Genomic DNA, 27,629 nt, shown 5'->3' with positions numbered 1-27,629 from the left:
AATCTCAGTGTTGTGTGCTGATAGGTCCCAACTCTTGTCATTCTTCACAGCCCGTCTACTAAGCAGATTTTGATTGGTCTATGACAGTGCAGTCTGTTGACGTGGTCAGTCCTCTACACGCTTCATACCATTGAACGCTTTCCTTGTCACTCAGAGAAAGAGGCGGAACAAAGTCAAGCTCAAGCAGAAGCCAGGCGGATACGTCCCGCCTTCTAAAGAATATTATTGGCTACAGTGTAGAACTTAACCAATCAAATAGTAGTATTAACTTCAAGTTGTTTCATTGGTATGTTTACGGAAACCGCAAAAAAGGATTGGTTTACCCACTGGTCTGGCATTCTGTCACTCAAGATCTCTTATTGTGATTTCCAAAAGGGGCATATAACGCCTCTTCGTGAATCTGATAGGGTAAAAAGTACAAGCATGAAAATAACGACGTGGCCGTTTGTTCGAGGAACAAACGTGAACAGCCTCTCACGGCGATATTTCCATTTCCGGGCTTGTGTACTAAGAAGCGAACCGAGGTCAATTCTCATACTTTGCAAAACATTCTTTAAACGTGGCTACAGAGTACAATTTCTGTTTGTACTACACTAATCAGATTGTAATTAAATTATAATAATCGCAGTAAATTTAAAAGTACTGTCAGTTCAATAAACTTAACCGCAACAACTGACAACATTACTTTACAGTAGCACTTATGGTTGAAGGAATGTGCAATGCATATGGCGCCCTCTTGTGGATCGTCAAACTAGTTAGTTAACCCACGTGACCACCATTTATCTATACTAATTAAGTAAAAAGTTAGAGCCTAAAGAACGAAAAGATGTTTCTTATTGTTTGGTCCAATTTTAATATTGATTTTCATAGAACAACACTTGAAAACTTCACATAGTATCACAGTAAACCTCGGGCAGCAAAACTTTCGCTGGTAAGAGAGTCAACAGAAAGAATAATAAAGTACAGAAATAAGTCCTGCTGGATTTCAGTTTAGCCTATCCATGCATAACAAGGTTCGCGGTGGAGCATGGCCATTTAAAGCAGCACAGAAGGCAAACATACATTGTAGATGTGTGGAACATAGCTTAGCATATGCAGAATTTTCCAGCCGGAAGGTAAAAGAGGAAAACAGGTGTATCGCCTTATGTTGCATTGGTGTGTAAAATTTCAAATTTCATGTACACACCACCACAGGATTCCGGGAAATGTCCATATCACATGCTTCCTATCAGGAAACTGGTGGTTCCTGAACCAAAAAGCTGAGAACCTGCAGGGAATAAGCTGCCAGAATCAGTGTATTATAATTGCACTTGAGGTGTGCAGGCTGGTCTGTTACTGTACGTGTGAGAAAAGTTTCTTCTTAGTTGACAGGAGGGTCTCTAGTCTTAACACTTCCATCCTTCATTCCAAAGTATACCCTCTCAGCCATCTCCACAAACAAGCCCGTCTCAACCACACCTACAAAGAAAGAGATGTTTATTCAACATTTGGTGAGGATTATGCAGTGGCCCAAAAAAGCCACACTTTCATTGCATTCAATCTTTCTAAGTAAATAAATGCCACTTTGTTTGATAACTTGTTATATAATACATAGGCTTTGATACATTTTTAAAGAAATAGGTCACCCAAATATGAAAATTCTCTCATCATTTACTCACCCTCATGCCATCCCAGATGCGTATGACTTTCTTCTGCTAAACACAAATTAAAATATTTAGAAGAATATTTCAGCTCTGTAGGTCCATATAATGCAAGCGAATGGTGGCCAGAACTTTAAAATCTCCAAAAAGCACATGAAGGCAGCATTAAAGTCATCCACATGACTCCAGTGGTTTAATCCATGTCTTCAGAAGCTATACGATTGGTTTTAGGTGCTTCACACCCAAAACCAACTGGATTGCTTCAGAAGACATGAATTAAACTACTGGAGTCATATGGATGACTTTTATGCTTCCTATATGTGCTTTTTGGAGCTTCAAAGTTTTGGCCACCATTTTATGGACCTAGAAAGCTGAGATGTTGTTATAAAAATCTTTGTTTGTGTTCTGCAGAGGAAAGTAATTCATACACTTCTGGGAAAGCATGATGGTGAGGAAATGATGGAATAATCTTTGGGTGAACCATTCCTTTAAGTGTGCCTAGATGTCTAAATATTTTTTGGGCTGACTGTAAACATAGAATGCAGTTCTGTTCATCTGAACTGACCTGGGATCATCTTGATGACTGTGCTGACCTCTTTCCAGTTCTGGGCATGCTCAAACTTCCAATCCAGGATAAAGTTACTGTTATCAGTAACCACTGGACCCTACAATTAGATATTGTAGAGGAAGATGGTCTTTATTGCTGCTGACTGGACCACCTACTTTTTCCAAGCATAGTGAGTGCTACATACAGTGTATACAGGAACACACTGCTCATTTCAGCAAAGGACAAGATAAGGCTTAAAAAAGAAAATTCTAGACAGGGAGAATTTTAAATATTTGCAAATCAACTCAAGGCCAGTGGCAAAACCTTTGCAAATCAGACTGTTTCACATAGTTTGAGGCTGCACTAAGACATAATAACATGACACACAGAGAACAGATGAAACCACCAACATCCTAGAACAGAATTGTAAATGAAAGACTCATACTGCTTTATTGACTGCCATCCTTAGCACGGCCTCTCCTCCGAACCGCCGAGCAATGGCTCTGGACACAGGCACATATGCCATGGGGATGACCTCCACTGGCACACCTTTCTTCCACTGCTGCCCCAAGGCTTTTGAGTCCTTTCTGCCCACAGAACAAGTGACATGATAAAACATGACTACAGGCTAAAATGTGTTCATCTAGTGGAAGACTCGCTGATGTAATTAAAGTAATCACAGCCCGAGTTATTTTGAAAGATGACCCCTAGATTTGTTTTGAGGAAGAACTATAAATAGTGAAGAGTTTAATGGAAATCCTAACATGGGAAGCAACCTATATACTGTACAGTAGGACTGCAACTATAATAATTCCTTACATTTATTTATATCGCATTTCTAGGCACTCAAAGCGTTTTACATAGTATAGGGGGAATCTCCTCAACCACCACCAGTGTGCAGCATCCACCTGGATGATGCGATGGCAGCCATAGTGCACCAGTGCACCAGAGCACCCACCAGCTATTGGTGGAGAGAGTACAGTTATAGAGCCAATAAATGGATGGGGATTATTAGGAGGCCATGGTTGAGAAGGGCCAATGGGGGAACTAATATCTACTTTGGCAATTGCTTGCGCAGAGAGTTAATTTGATTATTCATTTTAAATGCATACTAATATTTAGAATAACTAGCATCAAAATGCAGTATCTGACAACAGAGTAAGCAAGTAATTATTTAGCAACGTTCAAAGAAACAACTTATTGGTTACCATCTATAACCAATAGACCAAACGACCATTCACACACCTATAGTCTGCAATGACAATGAAGTGTTTGGCACAATCAGCCACAATCTTCTCCTGGGTCAAGCATCCCCTGAAGAAGGGAAAGAAAAGATGAGAAAAGGCAAATTACATTTCAAACAGAAAATGTCCTTTATTAAAAATAAGAATTGACATGACACCTCAGGGGTGTCACACAAATGTAGATGAGAGAATTGTAGTAAATGGGTTTTCCAAACTCACCCTCCTCCCTTTATTAGAGTCAGAGCAGCATCAACCTCATCAGCTCCATCAATTGCTACATCCAGCTTTGAAGCATAAAAAAAAATACACACACACACACACACACACACACACAAAATGACAAATAATACAATACAAAATATGTACTGATTTATCAGCAATTAATATTTTATTGGCTGCATTGGGTTGACCGTTCATATCATTTCCCTAACCCACCTCAGGATGTCTGTCTAAATCGGACAAAGTGAGACCATGCTGCAGAATCAGCTGACGAGCCTAAACACAATTGAAATAAGTTAGTCAAAGTTCAAATATGCACTACTATGAAACAGATCCTTGATACTGATTGGTCACTACAGCATGATAAAATACACATTATGGTAACATCTTTCACCAAATACCTGTTTACTCAGCTTGTTTATATTTCTGTGCAGCACCCATAGAATAACATTCAGTTATTGTTTACATGTTAGTGACTATATCTTCTAGCAGAATTGTGCTTTATAAATTTTCCAATACACATTACATTTGAATGAGAATGTAATGTTTTTTATTATGTTTTACTGTTTTATAGCTATATAAGGTTTAAACTGACCTGGAAGGAGGTGGGAACACACACAATGTTCAGCTTCTCCTGTCTGACCCTCTCAGCTAGAAGAGAAAAGTCGTCATTCAGTAATTATTAAGGCAAGAGCATTAGTGCATTAGTGCATAATATTAAATCATTATATGTCTTACCCAGCCTGTCTACAGCATAGACGATAGTTGAGCCACTGCCCACCCCAACTACCTGATTGTTCTGTATATGATGAGTGAGAAAGAAAAGAAGGCAAATAGAAAGCCTCAGGTGAGGTTTTGCAGAACCCTTCAAACAATAAGTTTGCACTGCTCAAGATTTTTTTTTTTTAAGTAAGGCCCTACTGAAATCAGTTTTATTTTTCACCAAATCCTTTTTTATTATTATTAATTATTCCAGAATTGTTTTTTTTTTAAGTTAAATTTTATCATCAAAATGGTGCCTTAAAAACTTTTATAAGTGAAAAAAATAACAATTATTTTTCAACATTTCATTGCATTTGTTTTAACAAACTTTTATTCAATAAAACAGCATTCTTGCTTTTGTTACACTCACTGAGCACTTTATGAGGAACACCTGCACCTGCTTATCCATGTGATATCTAATCAGTCAGTGGCAGCAGTGCAATGCATAAAATCACGCAGATACGGGTCAGGAGTTTCAGATAATGTTCACATCAACCATAGGAATGGGGAAATAATGTGATCTCAGTGATTTGGACCGTGACATGATTGTTGGTGCCAGACGGGCTGGTTTGAGTATTTCTGTAGGTGCTGATCTCCTGGAATTTTAACACACATGTCTCTAGAATTTAGTTTGAGTGGTGCCAAAAACAAAAAACATCCAGAGATTGGCAGTTCTGTGGATGGAAATGCCTTGAGGAGAGAGGTCAACGGAGAATGGTCAGAGTGGTTTGAACTGACAGAAAGGCTACAGTAAATCAGATAACCACTCTGTACAATTGTAGTGAGCAGAATAGCATCTCAGAATGCATCACATATCAAACCTTGAGGCGGATGGGCTACAACAGCAGAAGACCACATCGGACATTTTATTAGGACCATAGTATTCCTAATAAAGTGCTCAGTTAGTGTAGTTTATAGCAATGCACCGAAACCACTTTTCACTTCCAATTCCGATACCGGAAATCTCAGTATTGGCCGATACCGATCCCAATCAGAGTATTGATTTTTTGCATAGTCAGTTTAGAATATCTTTACATTATTGTGTGGAACTAATTGGGAGTATTCTTTAATATGTAAAGAAACACAAACCTCTAACTACACGTTATTTCAATATAAATGTATAGCTTATTAAGAAAAACTTTATTGTAAACTAGTATACTGGATAATGTAGCAGCAAAATTAACAGTAATTCCAGTATAAGTCATCAGTAGAAAAGAAACCAGTGTTTTATTTTTGCCTTTTTTTTAAATCTTTTTTTTTATTTTTTATGTTTCAACTTGCATCTGGACTTTAAAGGATTCAGATCTCTTTTTTGTTCAAATTAGTTGTAAGACATCAGCTCACTTTTCATTCTCACAGTTATTTTTTAGAACCCATTCAACATAAATATTGTTATAAATTGTAAACAAATACTAATGATAACTATAATAATAATAATAAATAGTTATTCATATGATTGACTTTTGACAGTAATATTTTTTTAAGCTGTGCACTTTCTAAACCCTCACACTTTTATTTTGACATTCTGAACTCTCCAGGAAGTGTTGTATGTGTCTGTTTGTAGGCAAGTTCACAGTAGTTTAATTTACTTATTCAAATTCTGGTCAAAAGCACCTCCAGTGCTGTTCTAAATGCATATTATAAGTGAACCAAATTATTGAGCATCTATATCTGAGATGTTCGTGAGTAGCGCTCAAATATTGCGCACTGCTGTGAAGGCTAAAAATAGCCACGGGTGTGTGTGTAAAGAGCAACGGCATTCAATAACGTGCTGGAGCTACGCATGCATTTTATATATTTACTTACTAAACACAGCCTTTTGTGATTCACAGATCTATTGCACATCTTCAAGAGGCTTTGAATAAAATGTTTGAGTCATATGAACTACATTCATTGAGATTAATGTTTCTTTTATTACATGTTTGGAGCTTGACAGTAACGAACATGACTATCACACAGTATTGGATTTGGATCGGGCTTGTCTGTCTGATGACCGATCCATCAAAAACCTTCAGTATCGGAGTCGATACTGATCCAGAAATCGGAGCATCCCTAGCACCAGTGTAGCCTTTCTGTCAGTTCGAACAGGTCTGGCCATTCTCTGCTGACCTCTCTCATCAACAAGGCATCTCCATCCGCAGAACTGCCGCTCACTGGATATTTTTGTTTTTGGCACCATTCTGAGTAAATTCTAGAGACTGTTGTGCATGACAATCCCAGGAGATCAGCCGTTACAGAAATACTCAAATCAGCCAATCTGGCATCAACAATCTTGCCATGGTCGAAATCACTGAGATCACATTTTTCCCCATTCTGCTGGTTGATGTGAACATTAACTGAAACTCCTGATCCGTATCTGCTTGATTTTATACATTACACTTCTACCACACGATTGGCTGATTAGTGTATGTAATAGAGTGTATATAATGTATACAATTATATTTAATGTTTATGTACCAATACCAGTGAAAACTGGTCTGACCTGTGTCTGCTAGATCTTGTGCACTGCACTGCTGCCACACGATTGGCTGATTAGATAATTGCATGGATGATTGTTGGCGCCAGATGGGCTAATTTTGTTCAATTTATGGTGTAGCAACTTTATCTTGATATATAGCTAGCATCATAAAGCTAAAGTGCCACAGCAGATATTCACTGTACTGTTTAACTATCAAAGTAGTTAGTCAGGGAAAAAATAATTACGGCACCAGGGCTGCAGGTCCGAACGATATTAAGCAAGTGACACGTCTCTTTCTCAATTAAACTGATGTAACTAGAGGGGATGTTTACAATAAGACCCAGTTACATAAACGAAACACAATCTTACCTGTATGTGGTTGTCAACCGCAGCATAGGCTGCGAGTTTCTTTGCCTCTTCAGCCATGAGAGTGCCGTTGTACTGTCTTCTGCTGTCACACATGTGTCTCCCCTGGAGCAAATGAGCGTGTTTCCACTGCAGAGAGAAGAGGAGAGATCTGCTGGTGAAGGCTGCAAACTCAACCCACCTCTGCGGAATCATCACCCGACAACAGGCTGACGATCAGGAGGACAAATGCGAACTTTTAACCGCATGTGCAGATTTACATTGTAGATCACAAAACAACCCGGATAATAAGCGAAATATTAAGGTGTGCTTAAAATAGTATTTGTCAGCAAAGTACAAGTGTATTCATAACAGGCTTGTGTTGTGGAAAAGCTATGCGTGGAGTTCCGGGATTATACTCAGCATAACCACTAGAGTGCAGTAAATGCCAAATAAAATGTTAACTTTTTTAAAATGTACCGTAGTTCTTGAATCACTGTAGTAAGAACATTGTAATCACTGGTAAAACCATGGTTGACCATAATTACCATGGTTAGATCAATGCAACACAAAAACAATTTAATACACTTCTACTATGATGATTTTTTTTTAATTCTGAGTTCAAATTTATTTTGATATTTAAAAAAAAAAAAAAGTCTAATTAAAAGCTGAAATCCTTTAAGTAGTTTGGAATAATCCGTTATTATTATTATTAAAAATATATATATATAAAAAAAAAAAAACCTTTGTCCACCAAATCAGGTGGTGTAACAAACATGCAGGTAGCCATTTTGATGTGACCAAAACAATAATATATATATATATATATATATATATATATATATATATATGTATGTATGTATGTATGTATGTGTTTGTTTGTGTGTGTGTGTGTTTCTCATGTGTATTCAAGGTGTTAGAAAATATTTTTTATACCTTTTACTTGATAGTTACTCCACATCAGTCTTTTTATGTAAAAAAACAAAATGCTATAAATGTTTTAAAAAAAATTATGAAACCAACTTGGATACAAAGATAACATTTCTACAAACTTAAAAGTGTTTTAAACTGGATTTTTAAAAGATTTCTCAGTTTTGATATCTCAGACAACCTTGTTTGACATTGACCAATGTATAACTATCATATTTATATTAGAAATTAAGTAGATTCTCACTTCACTTTGTATGCCTTACATTTTTCATAGAAATAGAAAACAGATCTATGAAACAGATGGGCATCAATGTACCTCTTTATTTGGCAATCAGCTTGAAATGACCTAGATTTCAGTGTATATCATACCCCTATTAAACCAACACCATCCTTCTAATAAACATGTCTCTTATTTACTTTAGTTTTTACATATTGCAGTTTACAAATTTAGCTTATCTGTTTGACAAAATCAACTTGACAATTAATCTTTTATGTGTTATATAAAAATTTACACATTATACATTCATGATAAAAAATAAATCAAAAACAATATTTAAACAGCACAGAACATAACTTCAACATGTCCCACCCAGATGTGAGCAATCACAAATTAAAAGTAGAATATTTCAATATTACAGTAAATACTGAGAGATGTCCAATGACAAACAGGGTTACTTAAGTTAGGTTGTTTTTACACAAGAGGTCAGGATTCAAGGAGAATAACTTTGATACTGTTACAGGGAATACAGAGAGAGAAATGGGGAATGATGATTATGCAAGTGGTTCAAGATGTTCAAGAGAAAATGAAATCACAGTCTCTCGCTCTCAAGCTTATAGCTTACATGACAAATATCAATCTAGCCTTATTTTAGCTTTCTCTAATCTCATTTTGCCTATGATTAAGTGCACAGGTGCTCAAACGTTTTGCCCACGATTAATCAAACCACGTCTCTCTCTTATTTGTGCACCTAAATTAATCTCTATTCATCATTTACTCCTCTCTTTTCACACTCTCTCTGGGAATGTAACTTAGTTGATGGGTCAGAATCATCTCAGATTCCAGTATTTTGGGGTATCTCAGTGCTAAACATGTTTGCTGGGAGAGTTTTATTCCACGAGATTGAACTCTGATGTTGGGATATGGTCTAGTTGCTTTTAAAAACACAACAAATGGCATAATAGTTATGCAAATCAAAAAGATGTCTTATAAAAGGCATGCTTTCTCTGTTTTAAATATATTGTATAATGGACAGACATGATAACACATGTGCGTTGTTTATAGCCATGCCTCTGTGTATGTGTGCGTCAATTGGGAAGTATGCAGTTGTGTTGTCCTGTGATGTGCAAAGCTTCAATGTCAGAATCCATTCAGCAGTGAGCAATGTCCACAAAAATGCTGCTTCTATTTCTCCTTTATCCCTGAATCACCAGCGCTTATATGTTACATTCTCAACACATCAGTGGGTATCCAAACTAGAAGTCTATTAGCTCAAAAGAAAACTCTCTTTAGAAAACTCTAAAATATTGATATCCTCTAATAATCAATCTGCTGTATTGCTATGAGACAGTTATCTTAATAAGGTGAGTGTGTACTTTTGGTTCATGCTCACTTCATTATTAATAATTGTCACTGATATGTACCAAAACGCACTGGAAAAAATCTATGATAAACAGCTTTTATACTCTATGTATGAGAGGCTCTGACTGTGAGACACACTGAATGTGTGTTAATATTCAGCATTAAGAGGTATTGCTACAGATAGATTCATTCTCTAAAGGTACACTTCACTGTGTCTTCAAAAAATAGCAGTATTTGTGTCAGGAACACTATGATCAAAGATATACTTTTGTAATGGCACAATTTCTGAGAGTGCATGTGATGGTTTCCTACATCTCATAAATCAAGTGTTATCCATATTGCGGTGAATGGATACATCAGAATAGACTAGAGAGAGAGAGAGAGAGGGGGGGGCTTTGGTGTAGGATTCGGATCATGAGAGAAGCAGTGACTGACCAACGTCAACAGTTACACAGCAGTCTGTCTTTCTACTCAGTAAACATGAATCACTTTTTTTCTTCCCTCTTTATCTCTCTCTCTCTCTCTTGCTCTTTTTATAAAATATACCTCTTTTCTAATATCTCTCTCTCTCTCTCTCTCTCTCTCTCTCTCTCTCTCTCTCTCTCTCTCTCTCTCACTTGTTCAGTGCTTCACCAGAATGCCTGCTGTTAAACACTAGAATCAGTTTTTTTTTTTCCTCCCAGAGTTTTGCATTTCAGAAATACAATTCCCAGAGTCCTTTGCTCAGAGGCTCAATGTGCATGCAGTTACATGCGCTGTGCATCCATAATGTCCAGGTACTTTGCCTCAATGATCCTGGGCAGTACACAGTTCCTGAGAAAAAGACACAATCAAAATTATATAATTAAACAGTGAAATCTTGTGCATTGATAAATTAAACAAAAATATACATCTTCTGATAAAAAATGTAAGGTGCTTGCTCATGCAAAACTTGACAAGACAAAGCTTACGTTGAGGGAAGTGGTCATGACATTGCAGTGGGGTTGCTAAAGCTTTGTTTATAGTTTCACCTGGCATCGCAGACTGTCGTGCAGTTGAGACAGTTAAGATACTAGTGATTAATTTTTCATAACCAGATAATAAATTCTAAATGTAAAATAACTGTATTAACTCGAATTACATTTAACACGTTAATAAAAATGCTTTTATTTTACAAAGTCTAAAGTAACAAGAGCCGTCCAATTATATATTAATAATATCAAACTCTAGTGTATTGTTTAGAACTTCTAATTCAGTTTAGAATAGTAGTGGATAAATAAGTTTATGTGTCTGTCTAAACAAGAACTGAGGAGCCGCAACAGGTAATCACTCTGAAAACTTTTGTATCATTTTAAAATGATGTTCACTAGATTTACTCTTCATCAAAAGCACAGGCCCACTGCGTGCGCAAAAGGTTAAAAAATCAGCACGTTCATGACTGCCCCAAATGGAGCCTCACAAAGCCTAGGCGACAGCCACTATGATGTCACTTTGTGCACGCTAACCCTTGCAAAAAGGATGCGTTGAGTATAAACAGGCTTTAAGGTGTTCTGGGTGGTTGCTAGGGCCTTCCTAGGTAGTTGCTTTGGTGGTCTGGGTGGTTGCTAGGTGGTTGCTAAGTGGGCCAGCCCCAAGTCTCAATCATAAGTTAATTTCACAAAGTCTTTTCCAGAAAGTTAACACCATTTTACCTTTAAGAGGTCATGTGTGAACAGGACACATTGGGAAATACCAGTAAATCAGCTTTGGCGATTTCCTGGAATGAGAAGTTTTAACATTCTGTTTTAAAGACATGTGTGAACAAAGCTGTAAAATTAATGGTTTGAGTTCATCCAAGGTCAGGATGCGCAGATGTAAGAAGTCTGCTTTGGGCCAATCACAAAGTCTCGACGGAGATGATGCAACTACTCCATGCCGTTTAACGCCTGTTACTCTGGAGTCAAAAAATGTTGCCAAATTGGACAGGTAGTGAAACTAAAGCGCTTCTTTTATCTATGCAGATTAAGAAATTTGTCGACAGCTTACAGGAACAGTAAGTGAATTAGTTACTTATAATAAAATAACTAGCCTCCTTCAGGAACAAGTTATACACCGGACCAAAAGCGAGGTTATCAGCTTAACAGCTTGACATTTTAAAGGTAAATTAGCTTTTTAGTGTTGATATGTGAATGGTAGAAAAATGTTTAAAGTACAGAAAGCTCTCCCTTCTCCAATATAAGTCTATGGGATTTTTTCAGCCATATTATTACCCACCAGGCAAGAATCAACCAATTGGTTAAAACAATAATAGCACAGCTCTCCTCAACAAGCCTCATGATGTCCATAGCAAAAAAGGTGCAGGATGAGTTGCACCCTAGAATTTGATACTTAGGGTTAGGGGGTTTGTTCAAATTGCTAATTACATGCACATGTGCAGCAATATACAGGGCACATAACATGACCGCCAAGTACTTCATGACTTTGGATGCATTTCAGTACTTACCTGATGGGTATGAGTATAAACATAAGCAGAGGAAAGATCATCTTCATATATGGGAGAGGGTACATCCCAAACGTGCACAGGAAAAGCAGCTGCACCATCTGAAGGAAAGTGAAGTAATGGATCTTTCTCTGCGGTACCTTACGGATGTAGTGAGCGGGAGGGTAGGACGTCTGACAAAGAGTGAGAGGGAGATTTAGCAAAAAGAGTGGCAAATCAAAAGTAGCCTTAAAAATAAGCAATTTTGTTTTTGGGATTTTCAATTTCAGAACTTCCATCATAACGCAGACAAACAAAACTGTATAAGTTAGTGCAGCTGAGCACATGTAGTTGCAAGCAGGATTCCCACATCTTCTGACCAATGCATTTCCATGAATTACATTTTCTTTACTTTTCTGGTGATTACTGGATAAGGATTTAAAAAAAATAAAAAATGAATGGCCCATGCCAATGACTGTGATTATGATCTAGTAAAAGTTTTTTGTTGTTGTTGTTTTTCTTTTTTCTCAATATTTTAAATTATTAATTATAAATGTATAAAATTATTCTTTGTGATATATTACCCCAGAATTAATAAAAAAAAAAACAATCAACACTTCTGCTCTGGGGTTTCTAATACAGCTGCTGAGGGAGTAAATTTGCCATCTTTCTTTTTCCAACTGCCGTAATACACCTCTCTCAATTGTTTGTTCTTTTAGAAGGTCACGAAAATGTAGTAGACTTTTGTTTTTTCTTCCTTTTGCTGTTGGAGCAAATGAGAACACAATAATAATACAGTATTTGCTATGGTCTCGCATTCACTGCTACAGAATTTTACCCTGATATATTTTACTTTCACATTCCAAACCAAGAAATGTGAATATGATCTGTTAATATTGCACTCACACAGTGCAATTTCAAGCTGATTAAATATTTTACAGCTGAGCATAGCTAAAAAAAATTATACTCACTATCAAAATTTCCATGGCTTTTTAAAATTTCATTAATTTCCAATCACAATTTTAAAACTCCCTTATAAATTAACCTTGTACCAGCCAAAATGCACCACTGGACTTTAAGACATTTCTGTCCATGACCAGAAGAGTGTGCTCTGTTGCATTGTTTGTGCAGTCAGTGCACTGATCTCTCCTTTGTATCTTCATTTGTAAAACACCTATGACTTTTATTTGCCTTTGCTTTGTTTAAAAGCACACACACACACACACACACACACACACACACACACACACACACACACACACACACACACACACACACACACACTCACTTGTTCTTTGAGTAGCAGAGCCATGCGGTCGCACATTTGATTGCCGTCAATGGAGGTGAGAGCGATGTAGAGGAAGAGCCCATAGAGCACAGGCTTAGGAATCCACTGCAGCGGTACTGGCAGCAGAAACACACTCACACCTATGAGGATGTTAGCCACGAGCGAGGTCACCCGCGTCTCCTTCACACTCACTATACTACAAAGACACACACACAGCGACATAATTTAAAGCCAAACGCACTGTGCCAATATCTTCTATAAGGACATCTGTACTTCACAGATTCATTGTGATTGTAATTGTTTGTGAGCATCTGGGTTGTTTATGTGTGATATGGTGTGTTCTCACGTTTCATAAAGGTGTCCTCCCTCCACCCGCTCTTCCACGATGGCCAGCTGTCTGACGTGCAGAGTGGAGTGAGGGAATGCAGCATGCATCCACGGCATGCCCAGCACAGACATCAAAATATTAATCAAGCCAGACAGAGTCAGGTCCCAGTGATATGCTGTGCCCTTCTGTAACCTATGGCACAAAAACACAAAGCCACGACTAAGAATCACTTACTGTGTTGCCCCATTTCAAGACCATTGCACACAATCTAACCTAGTCTCCTTTCCAGATGCGAAGTGACAGGTTTACAGCAAAAAGCAATTTTTCAATCCATGCTAAATGTGAAATTCTGCGCAAAGCAAATCAGAACATATTTGACAATCAATTTCTAGGTAGACAGGGAACAATGAGTTTTAACTGTGGGTGGGGCTACCCGGCACGACAGAGACAGCAACCAAATGACCAATAAAATGTCTTGTCACTTGTCATGGCAAGTTGGGACAAAAACTCAGATTAAAGAGGGATTCACAATGATAGCGAATAAACTATTCGATGTTGGCTGCTAGTAGGGGTTCCTATTCGACTTCAGTATCCTACTGTATCAGACGACGGACCACTGTCCATGCTCCCATTGGTAGTCACTACATAGTGGTGCAGCTCATTTGCATAACATTGAACTAAGCTCAATTTACAGTATTGCTAAATGCTTGGTTAAATTTAACTTTGCATGCCGTGGGCGGATGTGCAGTGAGTGTAAAACCCGCCGACTTGCCATTTCCGGTGCAAATATTTGTTACGAATGAGCTTTTAAATATATGGCACAAAAACACTCTTTTCATGCAATACATTACTGCGTAACGCTTCCATCTGTGAACCTTCCATGTGTGAATAGCCCTTCCATCGGTAGTTTGTTTTGCAAATTCTTCACAAATTTGATGTCAATAACATTAAGAGAGTGAAGTTATAAAAAACTCACAGCTAAAATGATTTCCTAGTTCTTTGTGAATATTCAGTTTAGCAGTGTATGAAGCACCACCCACACAGCAGTCAATGCCAAACCAAGGAACTTCCTATTGGTCGGCACTTCAAATTTGCATGTCAAAGTTCACAAACTTAAACCCCACATGAAATTTGCATGGGGAAATTTATTCACCACTCTAAATCCCTGATTGTGCAGTTGCCCATTGAGATGACTGTATTTTATCCATAGTATTTTGGTGTGCAATGGTAAATGTGACAATAGTCTTAATGGCTGCTGTTCTTTATGTTGCCAAAAATCGCCAACTCTCATTGAAAATGAATGGCTTCAGGTCGCTTTGTCGCTGCACATTGCTGTTAGCGTGATTGAGCAGAGAATGTTTGTCGCTTTTTCTCATTATGCCATTTTAGGACACAAGGAGGTCTAAGGTTAGAAGGTGTATGCATCGTGAAAATATTCAGTTATATATTTATAATATCAAGCTGAAGCCACTTGTATGAGTAGTGAGATATCTTTAAACTTCATAAGTCCAGATGAAATAAATAAATATTATATGGAATTGTGGGATGAAATTGACAGTTTCTCAGATGTCCTGCCAATGTAATATGCAATTGCCATTGTATGCAGATTTCATATGACATAAACCTGTTCTCAGGTGCATTTGTAAGTGACACCACAATGTTCTGGTCGATAAAGATGAGGAGAAACAGGAGGAAGCCCAGACCCATTGCGCTCAGAACACTCGCTCCAGACAGCTTATCCAATGGAGCAACTTGAAACACTGGACCTTGATGGAAGTTAAACACCGGCACTGAAAAAGAGCACATTACACGTTCAGCCTCAGCTCTTAAACCACAATAGAGCACAGATCCTCCAGAAAAGTGTGATTCAGCAAAAGTCAAGGCTAATCCAACCACTCAATAATAGTCTCTGCCCTTTCCCTGCAAAACCAGATCAATCTTTTGAGAGATTGGGATTTTATCTTATTTTGAATATCAGCCTCCTCACTGCAGCATTGAAGTGCTGAGTGAACATTCAAAAAGCCTGAGATGAGAAGTACAGTTTACTCTGATAACAAAGTTATACTCCCACACCAAAATGATGACGGAGTTGGTGGTATACTGCAGTGTTATGCTGGTGTGAGTGGCTTTGCTGTAATATGCTGGCAGTGTGTGTATGTATCTGAAAGTGTTGGTAGGGCGTAAGTTTTGGCATTCTTTCCTGGACACAAACTAAGCCAAATTTTAACAGATTCTCAGTATTGAATATTCCTAGCTATTTGCATGTGTGTGTCATTTTAAACTTTTAGCTCTGTGTCACATTTGCCATGTTAAAGCTAATCCATCAATTTGATAAAAATGAACACAAATCATTTATTTAATTATGAATTTTTCAGATTTTCTTTGCTTAGATTACACCATAAATGAGCTTTTGTTAATGTCTTTTTAACTTTTAACATTTGTGTCTTCATCAAGATTAAGACACAAATACAGAAATATAGTTTCACTGCAAATTTTCAGACAAGCAATTGCAAAAACAGAATTTCTGCTTGCAAATACCAAGGCACGACAAGAGCTCAAAAGTGAAGATAAGTGTAAAACAACTTTTACATTTCCTAAAGTAAATATGAGCGGTGCAAATAATCCAATATGGCAGCAATGTCGATAACATCAAACCTCATCGGTATATAGTGTATTGATCAAAAGCTGTGGATATATATTAGCAAACTAACCTACAGTATATAGTAGAAAACACAGTTTAGAAATGTGTGATGTGAAAATTTATTGAGGAGCTTTAATGTTTGCCAACGAAATGTATATACTGTATATCAATGTGTGTGCAACATAAACATACTGTCACATGACTCACAGGCAATGTCGTTGAAGACGTATGATCCCACATAAGAGAAGACAAGCACTGAGATAGGCAGAGCACAGTCGGACAGAATCTCTCTCATCTTCACATGCAGAAACGGACTGTCATGAAAAATGGAAAAATTGGGGTCAAAATAGTCTTCTATCACTTTCAAAATATCCAGCAGTGTGTGCAGGTGTGTGCCTGTGTGTGGCAGGGAGATATCCTCACCTTCTCCTGAACTGGTAGAGTGTGTATCCCACCCAGAGAGTACCCAGCATGAGGAGGAGAAAGAGAAGTGGACGCTCCCGTGTGCACAGAATGAAGGATTCTGGGATGGAAACGGGCACCGTTTCTGTCAGGTTAAGTTCTCCTAAATGTACACTTCCGCTGATACGACTCAACTCTGCTGCACTCCCATTGGCCAGGGTGGGAGCATGGTAGTACTCATGAAAGACTGTAAAAGAGATACCAGGACAGGCACTGAAAAGTGCTGCTATCATTAAATCATAATTTTTATATAAGGACAGGCAATAATCAGGCTCACATGGAATCTATGTACACATAACTCCACAGAGAGCAAATGCTAGTCATTCACAATATTCTACACATCCTCTGCCCCTTGCATACTTGTTTATTAAAGCTAAAGAATGTTATTTTTATGTTTTTAAAGTGATTCTAGAAAACTACCCCCTTTTTTCATTGGTTGTATAACCACATGGTCCCACCCGAAACTCTCACCATTGGCCGCGTAAATGCATTTGACCCCGTTTAAATCCATTCAGTAGAATTCTGCAGATTTATCCACCAATAAAGTGCGACAGTGAATTGTAACATAAAAAACTTTGATTTGAAGTAGAGAAGTAATTGAAAACTGGAAAAAAAAAAACAAAAGGTAATAGACTGTACTTGATGTTTTCATGAGGTAATGAACTGCTCTAGATTAAGTATAGGAAAAAATATTTATATTTTATTTTAAAATATTCATATATATACAAATATATAAGTAGTTCGAGAGTGTAGGGAGATTGTGTCATTCACACTGCATTTTTGCTGTGTTTGTTTGACACAATTCTCTGATTGGTAAATTCTTGCTCTTCAGTAACGGATGGTGTAGTTGTTGACTAAGATTTGCACTATTAATCACAATTGTTTTTTTTAAATGAAGTGGAAATAATGTAGACTGGTGGCTTACCAGAAGCATATACCATCGATAATGAACAGCGTTTTTTTAAGTCATCATTGAACATTTACCTATGAAATGGAATTTGTACTTCGGGAATCAGAATGTTACACTCTATTACAATGCAGAAAATGTGATAAAAGCCTGCAGATTCCATCTGAGCCTGGTCAAAATGTATGTACATTTAAATTTTTTGTTGTGTGCATTGTGTCTTGGAATTGTTACCACAAATGGCTCCCAAAGCGTAGCATTTTTTTCTGTGCCACATCTTTATTCAATAATTGGTTTAAACTATCAAGTTTATTAATGGAAAAAGCATGTGAGCACTTATTTTAGTGGAATCTCGTTTATTGCCAATAACATCAACTAATGCCTTCTGCTGATAACACATGCACATTGTTTCGGTTCATGGCCATTTTTGGAATGTCTTTCTTCAACAGCCTGTTTCACATCATGCCAGAATATTTCAAAGGAAGTGGGGTCAGAACTATAGTTTGGCCATTTAAAAATACAGCATTTATTTTGTTCGAAGCACTCTGTTGTTGATTTTCTCCTGTGTTTTAGATCATTGTCATGTTTCATGACCCAACTTCTTTGGAGTTCCAGATCACAAACAGACAGCCTGACATTCTGCTCCTGATATAACTTGGAATTTGTTGGTCCTTAAATGACTCCAAGCCGTCCAGACCCTGAGGCAGCAAAACCCATATCATTATACTTCCCCCCCACAATCCTTCACAAGCGCAATGAGGTTTTGGCAGTGTTATGCAGAATTTCGTGTTCTTGCTCAAAAAATCAACTTTTGTCTTATCTATACACAGAATGTTGTCCTGTCCACAAGATTTGAAACATCCAGATGGTCTATTGCAGCACTGCTTATTGATGAGCGATGATGATTTCCTCAAATCAAAGGCACTTTTAGACAGTGTTTTTCTTATGGTAGACTAATGAACACTTAGGCCATCTTTGGGTTCTGTGTCTTTTCTTTGAAGAATCCATCCTGTCACCTTGCCACTGATCTTTGCTGGATGGCAACTCTTATGGATTGAATTATTTTCTAGACAATTGATATTTGTTTTCCATTTGTTGAAGCTGTTTCACCAACTAATCTGACTGGCTTTATCTAGGAAGAGCAACAATGGTGCTGAACTTATGGTGCTGCTTGGCAGGACCAAATCTTTTTACAATCCCTTGTAAACATTTTTTATGAGCTCTAAGTTTTTCTGAAGTCACTTTTGATCAGGTTAGATTACACTTGAACAGAATTGTTTTGTTAAGAACATGTAACCATGCTGTTTTTCTATACAGCAGGTCAAACCCACAGCTGGGTTTTTAACAGCTACTTATTATCTTAATTAACACATTTGTTCAATAAAGATATGGCATTGTAAAATGGTTTGCATGGGTGAGTTTGTGTGAATTTCTAAATAGGACTTAATAAATAGGAAGCATTTATGATCTGGGCTAGTTGTCACACTAGGAAATTGACACATGGGCTATATCTCAGTAACAATCAGGGGTGTAAAGTGATGAATTACAAATACTCACATTACTGTATTAAGTAGTTTTCCCCAGGAATTGTACATTTTTTAAGTAGTTTAAAAATGGTATACTTTTACTTTTACTTGAGAATATTTTAAGTGCTGTAACTTTACTTTTACTGCGCTATTTTCCCACTGTCTGTGTTCGGTACTTCCCTGTCCTGATTTTATTTTTATCCATCAATATGATTGGCTAACTGTGGAGGATGCCTCAAGCACAGTTCAACACCTTAAAGGGCTTTTTGCAGGGAAAAACTTGCTTGAATGTGTCATGTGAGTTTAACTTGCACAAGCCAGATATCAGCATTAATCCTGCCTCTAATTTGAAGAAACATATCGAGGTATATTTCATATTGCTGCTTACTAGATTCTGTGTGTCTATAATATAGCCTGTAAATTAGCTATCTATCAGTGAGATTATTGGGTTTGATGAGAGAGATTAAGGCAATGTTATCAATAGGGCTGGGTGATAAAACAATATTGATGTTTTTTCTGAAAAAAAAAAGAGATGTCCTCGATATCGATGATAAACTTTTGAGTAATTATCTATATTTTGCCTATGTTTTACATCTATAACAGTGGTGTTCGTTACATCGATCACAATAGCAAGACAGCCATTGGTTGGTTGATCTAGATAAAATATAAAAGATTGACTTTTTATTTCCTGACATCTGTAGCTGCATGCTGTTTGATTGACAGGCGGCTAATGTTTGTGCGCTATTCGGGTTCATGTCTAAATAATCAAATACACTTTATAATTCTACCAATGACCATTTTTGTCAGAGATCAGTCAAGTTCATTGCAGTCCACCACTCAAAGATCACTCTCCCCAGAATTCTAAATCACAAACACCTGGTCATCACTTATCACCTCATCAGCCAACTCATAAAAACACTCACCTTGTATCCAGTCTTTGTCAAGCCTCCAACAGGAACAGACCATTTCTCCCTGAGTCCTGATATCTCCGTCGATCCTGAAAACCTGAGTATTCCGTTTTCTTACCTGATTCATACTAACCCTATGCACTGTTGTTCTGCCATCTCCAGATCACTTATCCGATTCCTGAACCCTTGTCTGAGATCTGATCAAACCGGCCCGATTGCTCCTAGAAAAGAGAAGGAGTTAACAAACTGATACAGAGTGAATGTTCTACGATCCAAGTCATTTGGATTTCCAGTTGTTCTCCGTGCAACGAACTATCTTCACTAAACCAGCACCTGAAAAGTCACCTGATACTTACCTTTCACCTTCTATACTTGAATAAAACTATTTGAATCACTTGCCTCCGATCTCCTGGTCTCTACCCTGACAGAAGGCTTGGCCGAAAAAAGGGGAAGAAGAACAGCGCGATAGAATCTGTTTGTAATATTGATAACCCTGCACAACCGACAGCCGCCGCTGTTAATCCCAGTCAGCCAGCTTCCAGCACTTCCGTAAACCCCGCTCCTTCTCTGGTTTGCTTCACCAATCCAACTTCCCGTCCAGCGCCATTCTCCGGCCGGGCGGAGGATTGCAACGGTTTCCTGTTACAGTGTTCGCTCGCTCTAGAACAACAAATCCAGTTATACCCCACTGAAAATTCGAGGGTTGCTTTTATTATTCAACAGTTATCAGGAGCTGCATTAAGATGGGCTGAAACTTTGTGGCTGCAGGAATCTACCGTTACTTCCTCTGTACAAGAATTTATAAACCATTTCAAAGAAGTTTTCGGGCGTCCAGTAGATGATTCATCCATCAGTGACAAGCTATTGCAATTACACCAAGGCAAGAAGTCAGTTGCTGAATATTCACTGGAATTCCGCACTCTAGCCGCCGCCAGTGGGTGGAACGAAAAAGCGCTCATTTCCATCTACCGACGTGGTTTGAATCCTGCACTCCGCCTTCAACTTGCGATTTATGATGATAGCCTGGGGGTCGAGAAATTCATACAGCAAGCTCTCCATGTGCACCAAAGATCTCAAGGCTGCTATCGCGAAGCCCAGCAACCCACCTTTTCACCACCTCAGTACCCCGATAAACGACCCTCCAAGGTCACTGTCGAGAAGATGCAGGTGGATAACTATCGACTGTCCCAAGCTGAACGTTCTCGCCGTCGAGAGTTAAAACTGTGTCTATATTGTGGTATGGGAGGACATTTTCTTCGTTCATGCCCTACACGACCTCCTAGAATGCTTGTGAGTTCTGTCTGCACGTCCGCCTCTGTATCAGCTCCGTTAACGATATCTGTGATTCTGAAATCTACACGTTTCCATGTCTCTGCTACAGCCATTGTGGATTCCGGGTCAGCAGGAGACTTCATCTCCGGGCAGCTCTGTCAGAAACTCCAACTTCAACAATCCGGCACCTCCAAGCCATACGCCATCCATGCAGTGACGGGTGAAACCATTAATCAGGGGTATGTCACGTCTCGAATTAAACCTATTCTACTCTGTATTGAAGACACCCACCATGAACTGTTTGAACCTTTTGTACTTGAGAATAGCCAGACTGATATTATCCTTGGCCGTCCATGGCTTATACGACATCAACCTAACATTGACTGGAAATCGGGTAAGATTTTGAAATGGGGTTGCCTGTGCTCGTCCATGAGTTTTGAACACCCCGTATCGCCCATCGCCAACTTGCCCGGCACCATCCCGATGAATTCAACCTCCATTGAAAGCCCCATAGACAACTTGTCGGTATCCATTCCTTCATGCTACTCTCAATATTCAGATGTATTCAACCCCGTCAAGGCTGCCAAGTTACCACCCCATCGAGCATGGGACTGTGCCATCGATCTGATTCCCGGAGAATCCATCCCCAAGGGGCGAATCTACTCTCTGGCTATTCCTGAGCAAGAAGCCATGAAACAGTATATTGAAGAAGCATTAAAACAAGGCTATATTCGGGCCTCTACTTCACCTGCTGCCGCCAGTTTCTTCTTTGTCCCTAAGAAAGATGGAGGTTTACGTCCGTGTATAGATTATAGAGCTTTAAACAAGATAACCGTCAAGTTCAGTTACCCACTCCCATTGGTTCCCTCTTCACTTGAACAACTTCGAGAAGCCAAGATATTCACCAAGCTGGATTTGAGAAGTGCATACAATCTCATTCGAATCCGAAAGGGCTGACGAGTGGAAGACTGCATTCATCACTCCAGCAGGACACTACTGAATATCTCGTCATGCCGTATGGTCTGGTCAACGCCCTTCAGTTTTCCAAAGTTTCATGGATGAAGTTTTCCGAGACTACCTGAATCAATTTGTCATTATCTACATAGACGATATCCTAATCTACTCCAGAAACTTGGTGGAGCATCAGCAACATGTCTCTCAGGTACTCCAACAGCTACGTGAATTCTCCCTGTTCCTGAAAGCAGAGAAGTGCTCCTTCCATCAAACCTCAGTCGAATTTCTTGGTTACCACCTCAGTGAAAGAGGAGTAGAGATGGATGATCGTAAAACCAAAGCCATTACTTCCTGGACCACTCCACAGTCTGTCAAAGAGTTACAACGATTTCTTGGATTTGCAAATTTCTATCGAAGATTTATTTATCAATACAGCCTGCTTACAGCTCCTCTGACCTCTCTACTCAAAGGAAAACCGAAAACACTGCTCTGGACTACTGAGGCTGAACATGCCTTTCAATCTCTCAAAACCGCATTCACCACAGCCCCCTTACTCCAACACCCGAACCCTGAAAAGATGTTCATTGTGGAAGTAGATGCTTCTACAACAGGAGTAGGAGCGGTGTTGTCACAAGACTCTGCTTCCTCACCTAAACCCATGCCCTGTGCATTCTTCTCCCACAAGCTATCTCCTGCAGAAGTGAACTATGATATTGGTAATCGAGAACTCCTGGCCGTTAAACTTGCGCTAGAAGAGTGGAGACACTGGCTAGAAGGAGCCAAACATCCATTCCTAGTTCTCACAGACCACAAGAATCTGCAGTACTTGAAAGAGGCAAGGAGACTTAACCCACGCCAGGCCAGATGGGCACTCTTCTTTACTCGCTTCCATTTCCAGATCTCCTATCGTCCGGGTTCGAAGAACGTCCGAGCAGACGCCTTGTCCCGTCTCCATGCCCCTGAAATTTCCCACGAAGAACCTGAGAGTATACTTCCCGAAAAAATGTTTGTCAATCCCATTCAGTGGGACCTAAATGAACAACTGCTTGAAATGTCTCAACACCAACCCAGTCCTCCAGAATGTCCTATCGGAAAGATATACGTACCCGAAGAATTTCGTACCTCTCTAATCTCCTCCGCACACTCGTCTGTCGGCACAGGTCATCCTGGCGTTAATAAGACCTATTCCACTCTTCAAACTCGATACTGGTGGTCCAACATGTTACAGGATATCAAGACTTTCATCCAAGGATGCATTCTCTGTGCCATGAACAAGAACCCTCGTCACTTACCCACTGGAAAACTCATGCCTCTGCCAGTCCCACAACGACCTTGGTCAGCACATTGGAGTCGACTTCGTCACTGACCTTCCTCCCTCAGACGAGAATACATGTATCCTGGTAACTATTGATCGTTTTTCCAAAGCCTGCAAATTAATTCCCTCAAGAACTTACCCACAGCCTTCAGGACTGCAGAGCTATTGATGGAACACGTCTTCCGAATTTTGGCATCCCGGAGGATATTGTGTCAGACAGAGGGCCACAATTTATCTCCAAGGTGTGGCGAGCCTTCTTTGCACTAATGAATGTTACAGTGAGTTTAACATCAGGGTACCACCCACAAGCAAATGGTCAAGCGGAGCGAAAAATACAAGATGTCAGTCGTTTCCTTCAGTACTTTCTGCCATTCGAATCAACATCTCTGGAGCCGATATCTCGTATGGGCAGAGTATGCTCAAAACTCCCTTCGACAAACCTCCACGAATCTAACACCATTTCAATGTGTACTGGGTTATCAACCACCATTGTTTCCATGGTCCGGTGAGTCATCTGAAGTCCCCGCAGTTAACACTTGGTTCCAAAACAGTGAGAGGGTATGGAACCAAACTCATCATCATCTCCAACAAGCCTTGAACCGTCAACAACACTTCGCAGACATTCACCGCAGTAACACTCCGAATATCAGCCTGGGCAACTGGTCTGGCTTTCGACCAGAGACATCCGTCTAAGACTCCCTTGTCGTAAACTAAGTCCGAGATACATTGGTCCATTCCCGTTGTAAGACAACTTAACCCAGTCACCTACCAGCTCCGTTTACCAGCCCAATATCGCATCCACCCCTCATTCCACGTCTCACTCTTGAAACCCCATCATCCACTTGTTCCTGTTCCCTCCACAGACCTAGTGCACGATGGCAACCCCCCAGTACCTCCCATTGAAGCCGACCCCATCTATACTGTTAGAGAAATCCTGGACTCCCGACGTCGTAGGGGTCTACTTGAATATCTGGTAGACTGGGAAGACTATGGCCCAGAAGAGAGGTGTTGGGTACCTCGAAGGGACATCCTCGACCCCATGTTACTCACAGAATTCCACCGAACTTCATCCTGAAAGGCCTGCTCCACGACCCCGAGGTAGACCCCCACGACGTCAAGGTACTAGGTCAGCTGGCGTGGACTCTGGAGGGGGTAATGTCAGAGATCAGTCAAGTTCATTGCAGTCCACCACTCAAAGATCACTCTCCCCAGAATTCTAAATCACAAACACCTGGTCATCACTTATCACCTCATCAGCCAACTCATAAAAACACTCACCTTGTATCCAGTCTTTGTCAAGCCTCCAACAGGAACAGACCATTTCTCCCTGAGTCCTGATATCTCCGTCGATCCTGAAAACCTGAGTATTCCGTTTTCTTACCTGATTCATACTAACCCTATGCACTGTTGTTCTGCCATCTCCAGATCACTTATCCGATTCCTGAACCCTTGTCTGAGATCTGATCAAACCGGCCCGATTGCTCCTAGAAAAGAGGAGTTAACGAACTGATACAGAGTGAATGTTCTACGATCCAAGTCATTTGGATTTCCAGTTGTTCTCCATGCAACGAACTATCTTCACTAAACCAGCACCTGAAAAGTCACCTGATACTTACCTTTCACCTTCTATACTTGAATAAAACTATATTTGAATCACTTACCTCCGATCTCCTGGTCTCTACCCTGACAATTTTGATGAGGCATTAAAGTAAACGCAGTTGGTTTGGTCTAAAGTGAGCATAAACAGTAGAACAAAAAGCATATTTGCATCAAAATGGTGGACTTGAAGTGTACATGTAACCGAATTGAGCACTGTCTAGTAGGCCATGTCATATAAAAGCTATTATTCAAACAACAAGGAAACGAGAAAAACAATGTCTGCTTTTGGCTGAATAACTTGAGTAGCTTTAAAAGCATTAATGTAATAGAATAAAACAGTGATATTTTTTAATAATATTGTTGGTTTTTTTAATAATACTAACCCCTGATGTAGAGAAAATACATCTGGGATGGCATAAGGGTGACTAAATAATGAGAGAATTTTCATTTTTGTTTGAAATATTCCTTTAAAGCCCGATGTGGCCCCTGTACCAAACCACTGCTCTATCCCCTCTATTGTGCGGTACATAACACACCAAGTGAGTTTAAATTAGTGGGTTTAAATTCTTTTTTTTGCATTTCTGTCATTGTTTTGAACATATTTTATGACCAAAAGTAACTCTCTCAGTCGGCATTAAGGGAAATTTAGACTCTACACATAAACTGATTTTAATGTAATTCATACATTATGATATTGAAAATAACTTTTCATCTTTCCATTTCTGTATTTATGTCGCCCTTTTATTTATTTTTAAAAATCAGATTATTGTAGTGTTTACAATATCATAGATATGTGATGTATTTTAAAAGTTGTCAATCACAAAGACCTATAATATACCTATATAAGGGAATGCAAATTATGGTATGTGTTAAATTTTTTTAAATTGTAGCATTCATTTTTTATTTTAAAGGGGCATTGCTTTCGCAACTCAGTACTCAATACTCACTACTAAAAATTAGTCTCTCTTTTTGGTCAACTAGTTTTGGTAATTTTTTCATTTACGCTGTTGTTTGTGGAACTTAAAAAAACAGAGCTATTTTTGTTCAATAACAAAGTTTATATTAGTTTATTTATAGAGTTGTTCAGCTTGTAGTCCAAAAAACCCGAAAAATAATTTGGAACGTGAATTTTGAAACCGCTGTTGAGGGCACACGCACGAGAAGCACTTTGCGCGTTTGAGAAGCACTTCACGTGCTTTTCCAGACAGGAGCTGATCTGGTTCACGTCCACAGTTTGACTCAGTGATGCTTGGAGTTAAAAAAAAACAATAAAACACCCAAATGCACCATTAATTGCATTTAATGTAGATAGTTGCTTAAAATTCCCTTATTTGGACATTCAAATGTGATTGAAATTTGAAAAGCACAATAATCGTTATCTCAAATAACCGTGGTTAGATCAATTAACCATGATCAGTATTTTATTATCGTGAATGGGCTGCCTTCAAGCTAAAATTTGAACATCATCATATTTTTGTAATAGCTCCAGGTAAGCAAGTGAACACAATAAAACCACACAGCAATAAATTAAGACAAGGGTAAACTATAAAATAAACACAGATTTTCACCAAAAGGTTGAACTGTGTTCCTAGGACAGGGGTATTTTTTCATAAATGTCAGGTCAGAGCAGGTTGTCACATTTATATACTGTAAGGGCAAGTTATCACATGTGTTTTTATACAATTTTATACAAATATTTATTTATTTTTTGTCCTTTTACATTTTCATGATTTTGATTGTTATTTTGTGTTTCATAATTATTTTACTATTAAAATAATGTTGAAAAGGCATTAAATAGCCTATAGCACATTTTAAATACACAAATGTTGTGCATGAATTTTTACTTTTTAAAAAGTATATTTTTTTCCAAATCAGTATCAATAAACAGCATATCCCCATTGTAACAACTTATATAACATATAGTGTGACAAAAGGTATACATACAGTGGATGCATGTATACAACATGTAAACATGTTGTCACAAAAGTTCAATCTGTGTTAAATAAACTGTATTATTTTTCCTGGGCAATAGCTTTGAAAATGTTTATTAGTTCCTTACTTTGTATCCAGTTCAACTGTGCATATATGTGTGTATCTACACTCACTTTTGACAGTGCCTTTTACTGCGTCTGCTACAAAAGCAATGGATATGAACAAAGCTATCACCTCCTCAATCGACCTGTGGGTCAAAAACATTATCAACAAAAAAACATATCAGTCTTCCAGCAGTGGAGTCTGCATGAGTATGTATATTTGGAAGTGTGCGTGTGT

General features: G+C 38.7%; 2 protein-coding genes across 6 annotated transcripts in view; both read right to left on the bottom strand.

The window, feature by feature from the left end:
- Positions 1–844: 844 nt before the first annotated feature.
- On the bottom strand, positions 845–7,625 carry LOC127660952 (ribose-5-phosphate isomerase-like). Its single transcript, XM_052151453.1, has 9 exons — positions 7,240–7,625; positions 4,389–4,449; positions 4,246–4,301; positions 3,867–3,926; positions 3,651–3,715; positions 3,433–3,501; positions 2,633–2,774; positions 2,206–2,305; positions 845–1,458 (listed from the first exon to the last, which is right to left on the bottom strand). The coding sequence occupies exons 1-9, from the start codon at positions 7,429–7,431 to the stop codon at positions 1,361–1,363; spliced, it is 843 nt and encodes a 280-aa protein (XP_052007413.1). The 5' UTR covers positions 7,432–7,625; the 3' UTR covers positions 845–1,360.
- An 844-nt stretch (positions 7,626–8,469) lies between these two features.
- LOC127661143 (solute carrier family 4 member 11-like) overlaps positions 8,470–27,629 on the bottom strand; it is a 123,964-nt gene continuing 104,804 nt past the window's right edge. For all 5 annotated transcript variants that reach the window (XM_052151728.1, XM_052151731.1, XM_052151730.1 and 2 more), the window contains 8 exons: positions 27,464–27,537; positions 16,842–17,067; positions 16,626–16,732; positions 15,402–15,567; positions 13,796–13,969; positions 13,450–13,645; positions 12,186–12,355; positions 8,470–10,537 (listed from right to left, as the gene is read on the bottom strand). In XM_052151728.1, the coding sequence (XP_052007688.1) occupies positions 10,471–10,537; positions 12,186–12,355; positions 13,450–13,645; positions 13,796–13,969; positions 15,402–15,567; positions 16,626–16,732; positions 16,842–17,067; positions 27,464–27,537 (1,180 nt within the window). In that variant the 3' untranslated portion in view covers positions 8,470–10,470. The remainder of the gene's footprint in view (positions 10,538–12,185; positions 12,356–13,449; positions 13,646–13,795; positions 13,970–15,401; positions 15,568–16,625; positions 16,733–16,841; positions 17,068–27,463; positions 27,538–27,629) is intronic.

The sequence above is a fragment of the Xyrauchen texanus genome, chromosome 20, assembly GCF_025860055.1.
Source record: "Xyrauchen texanus isolate HMW12.3.18 chromosome 20, RBS_HiC_50CHRs, whole genome shotgun sequence".
NCBI lineage: Eukaryota > Metazoa > Chordata > Actinopteri > Cypriniformes > Catostomidae > Xyrauchen > Xyrauchen texanus.
Note: the sequence above shows the minus strand (reverse complement) of the source record. Positions and strands in the feature narration are given on the sequence as shown.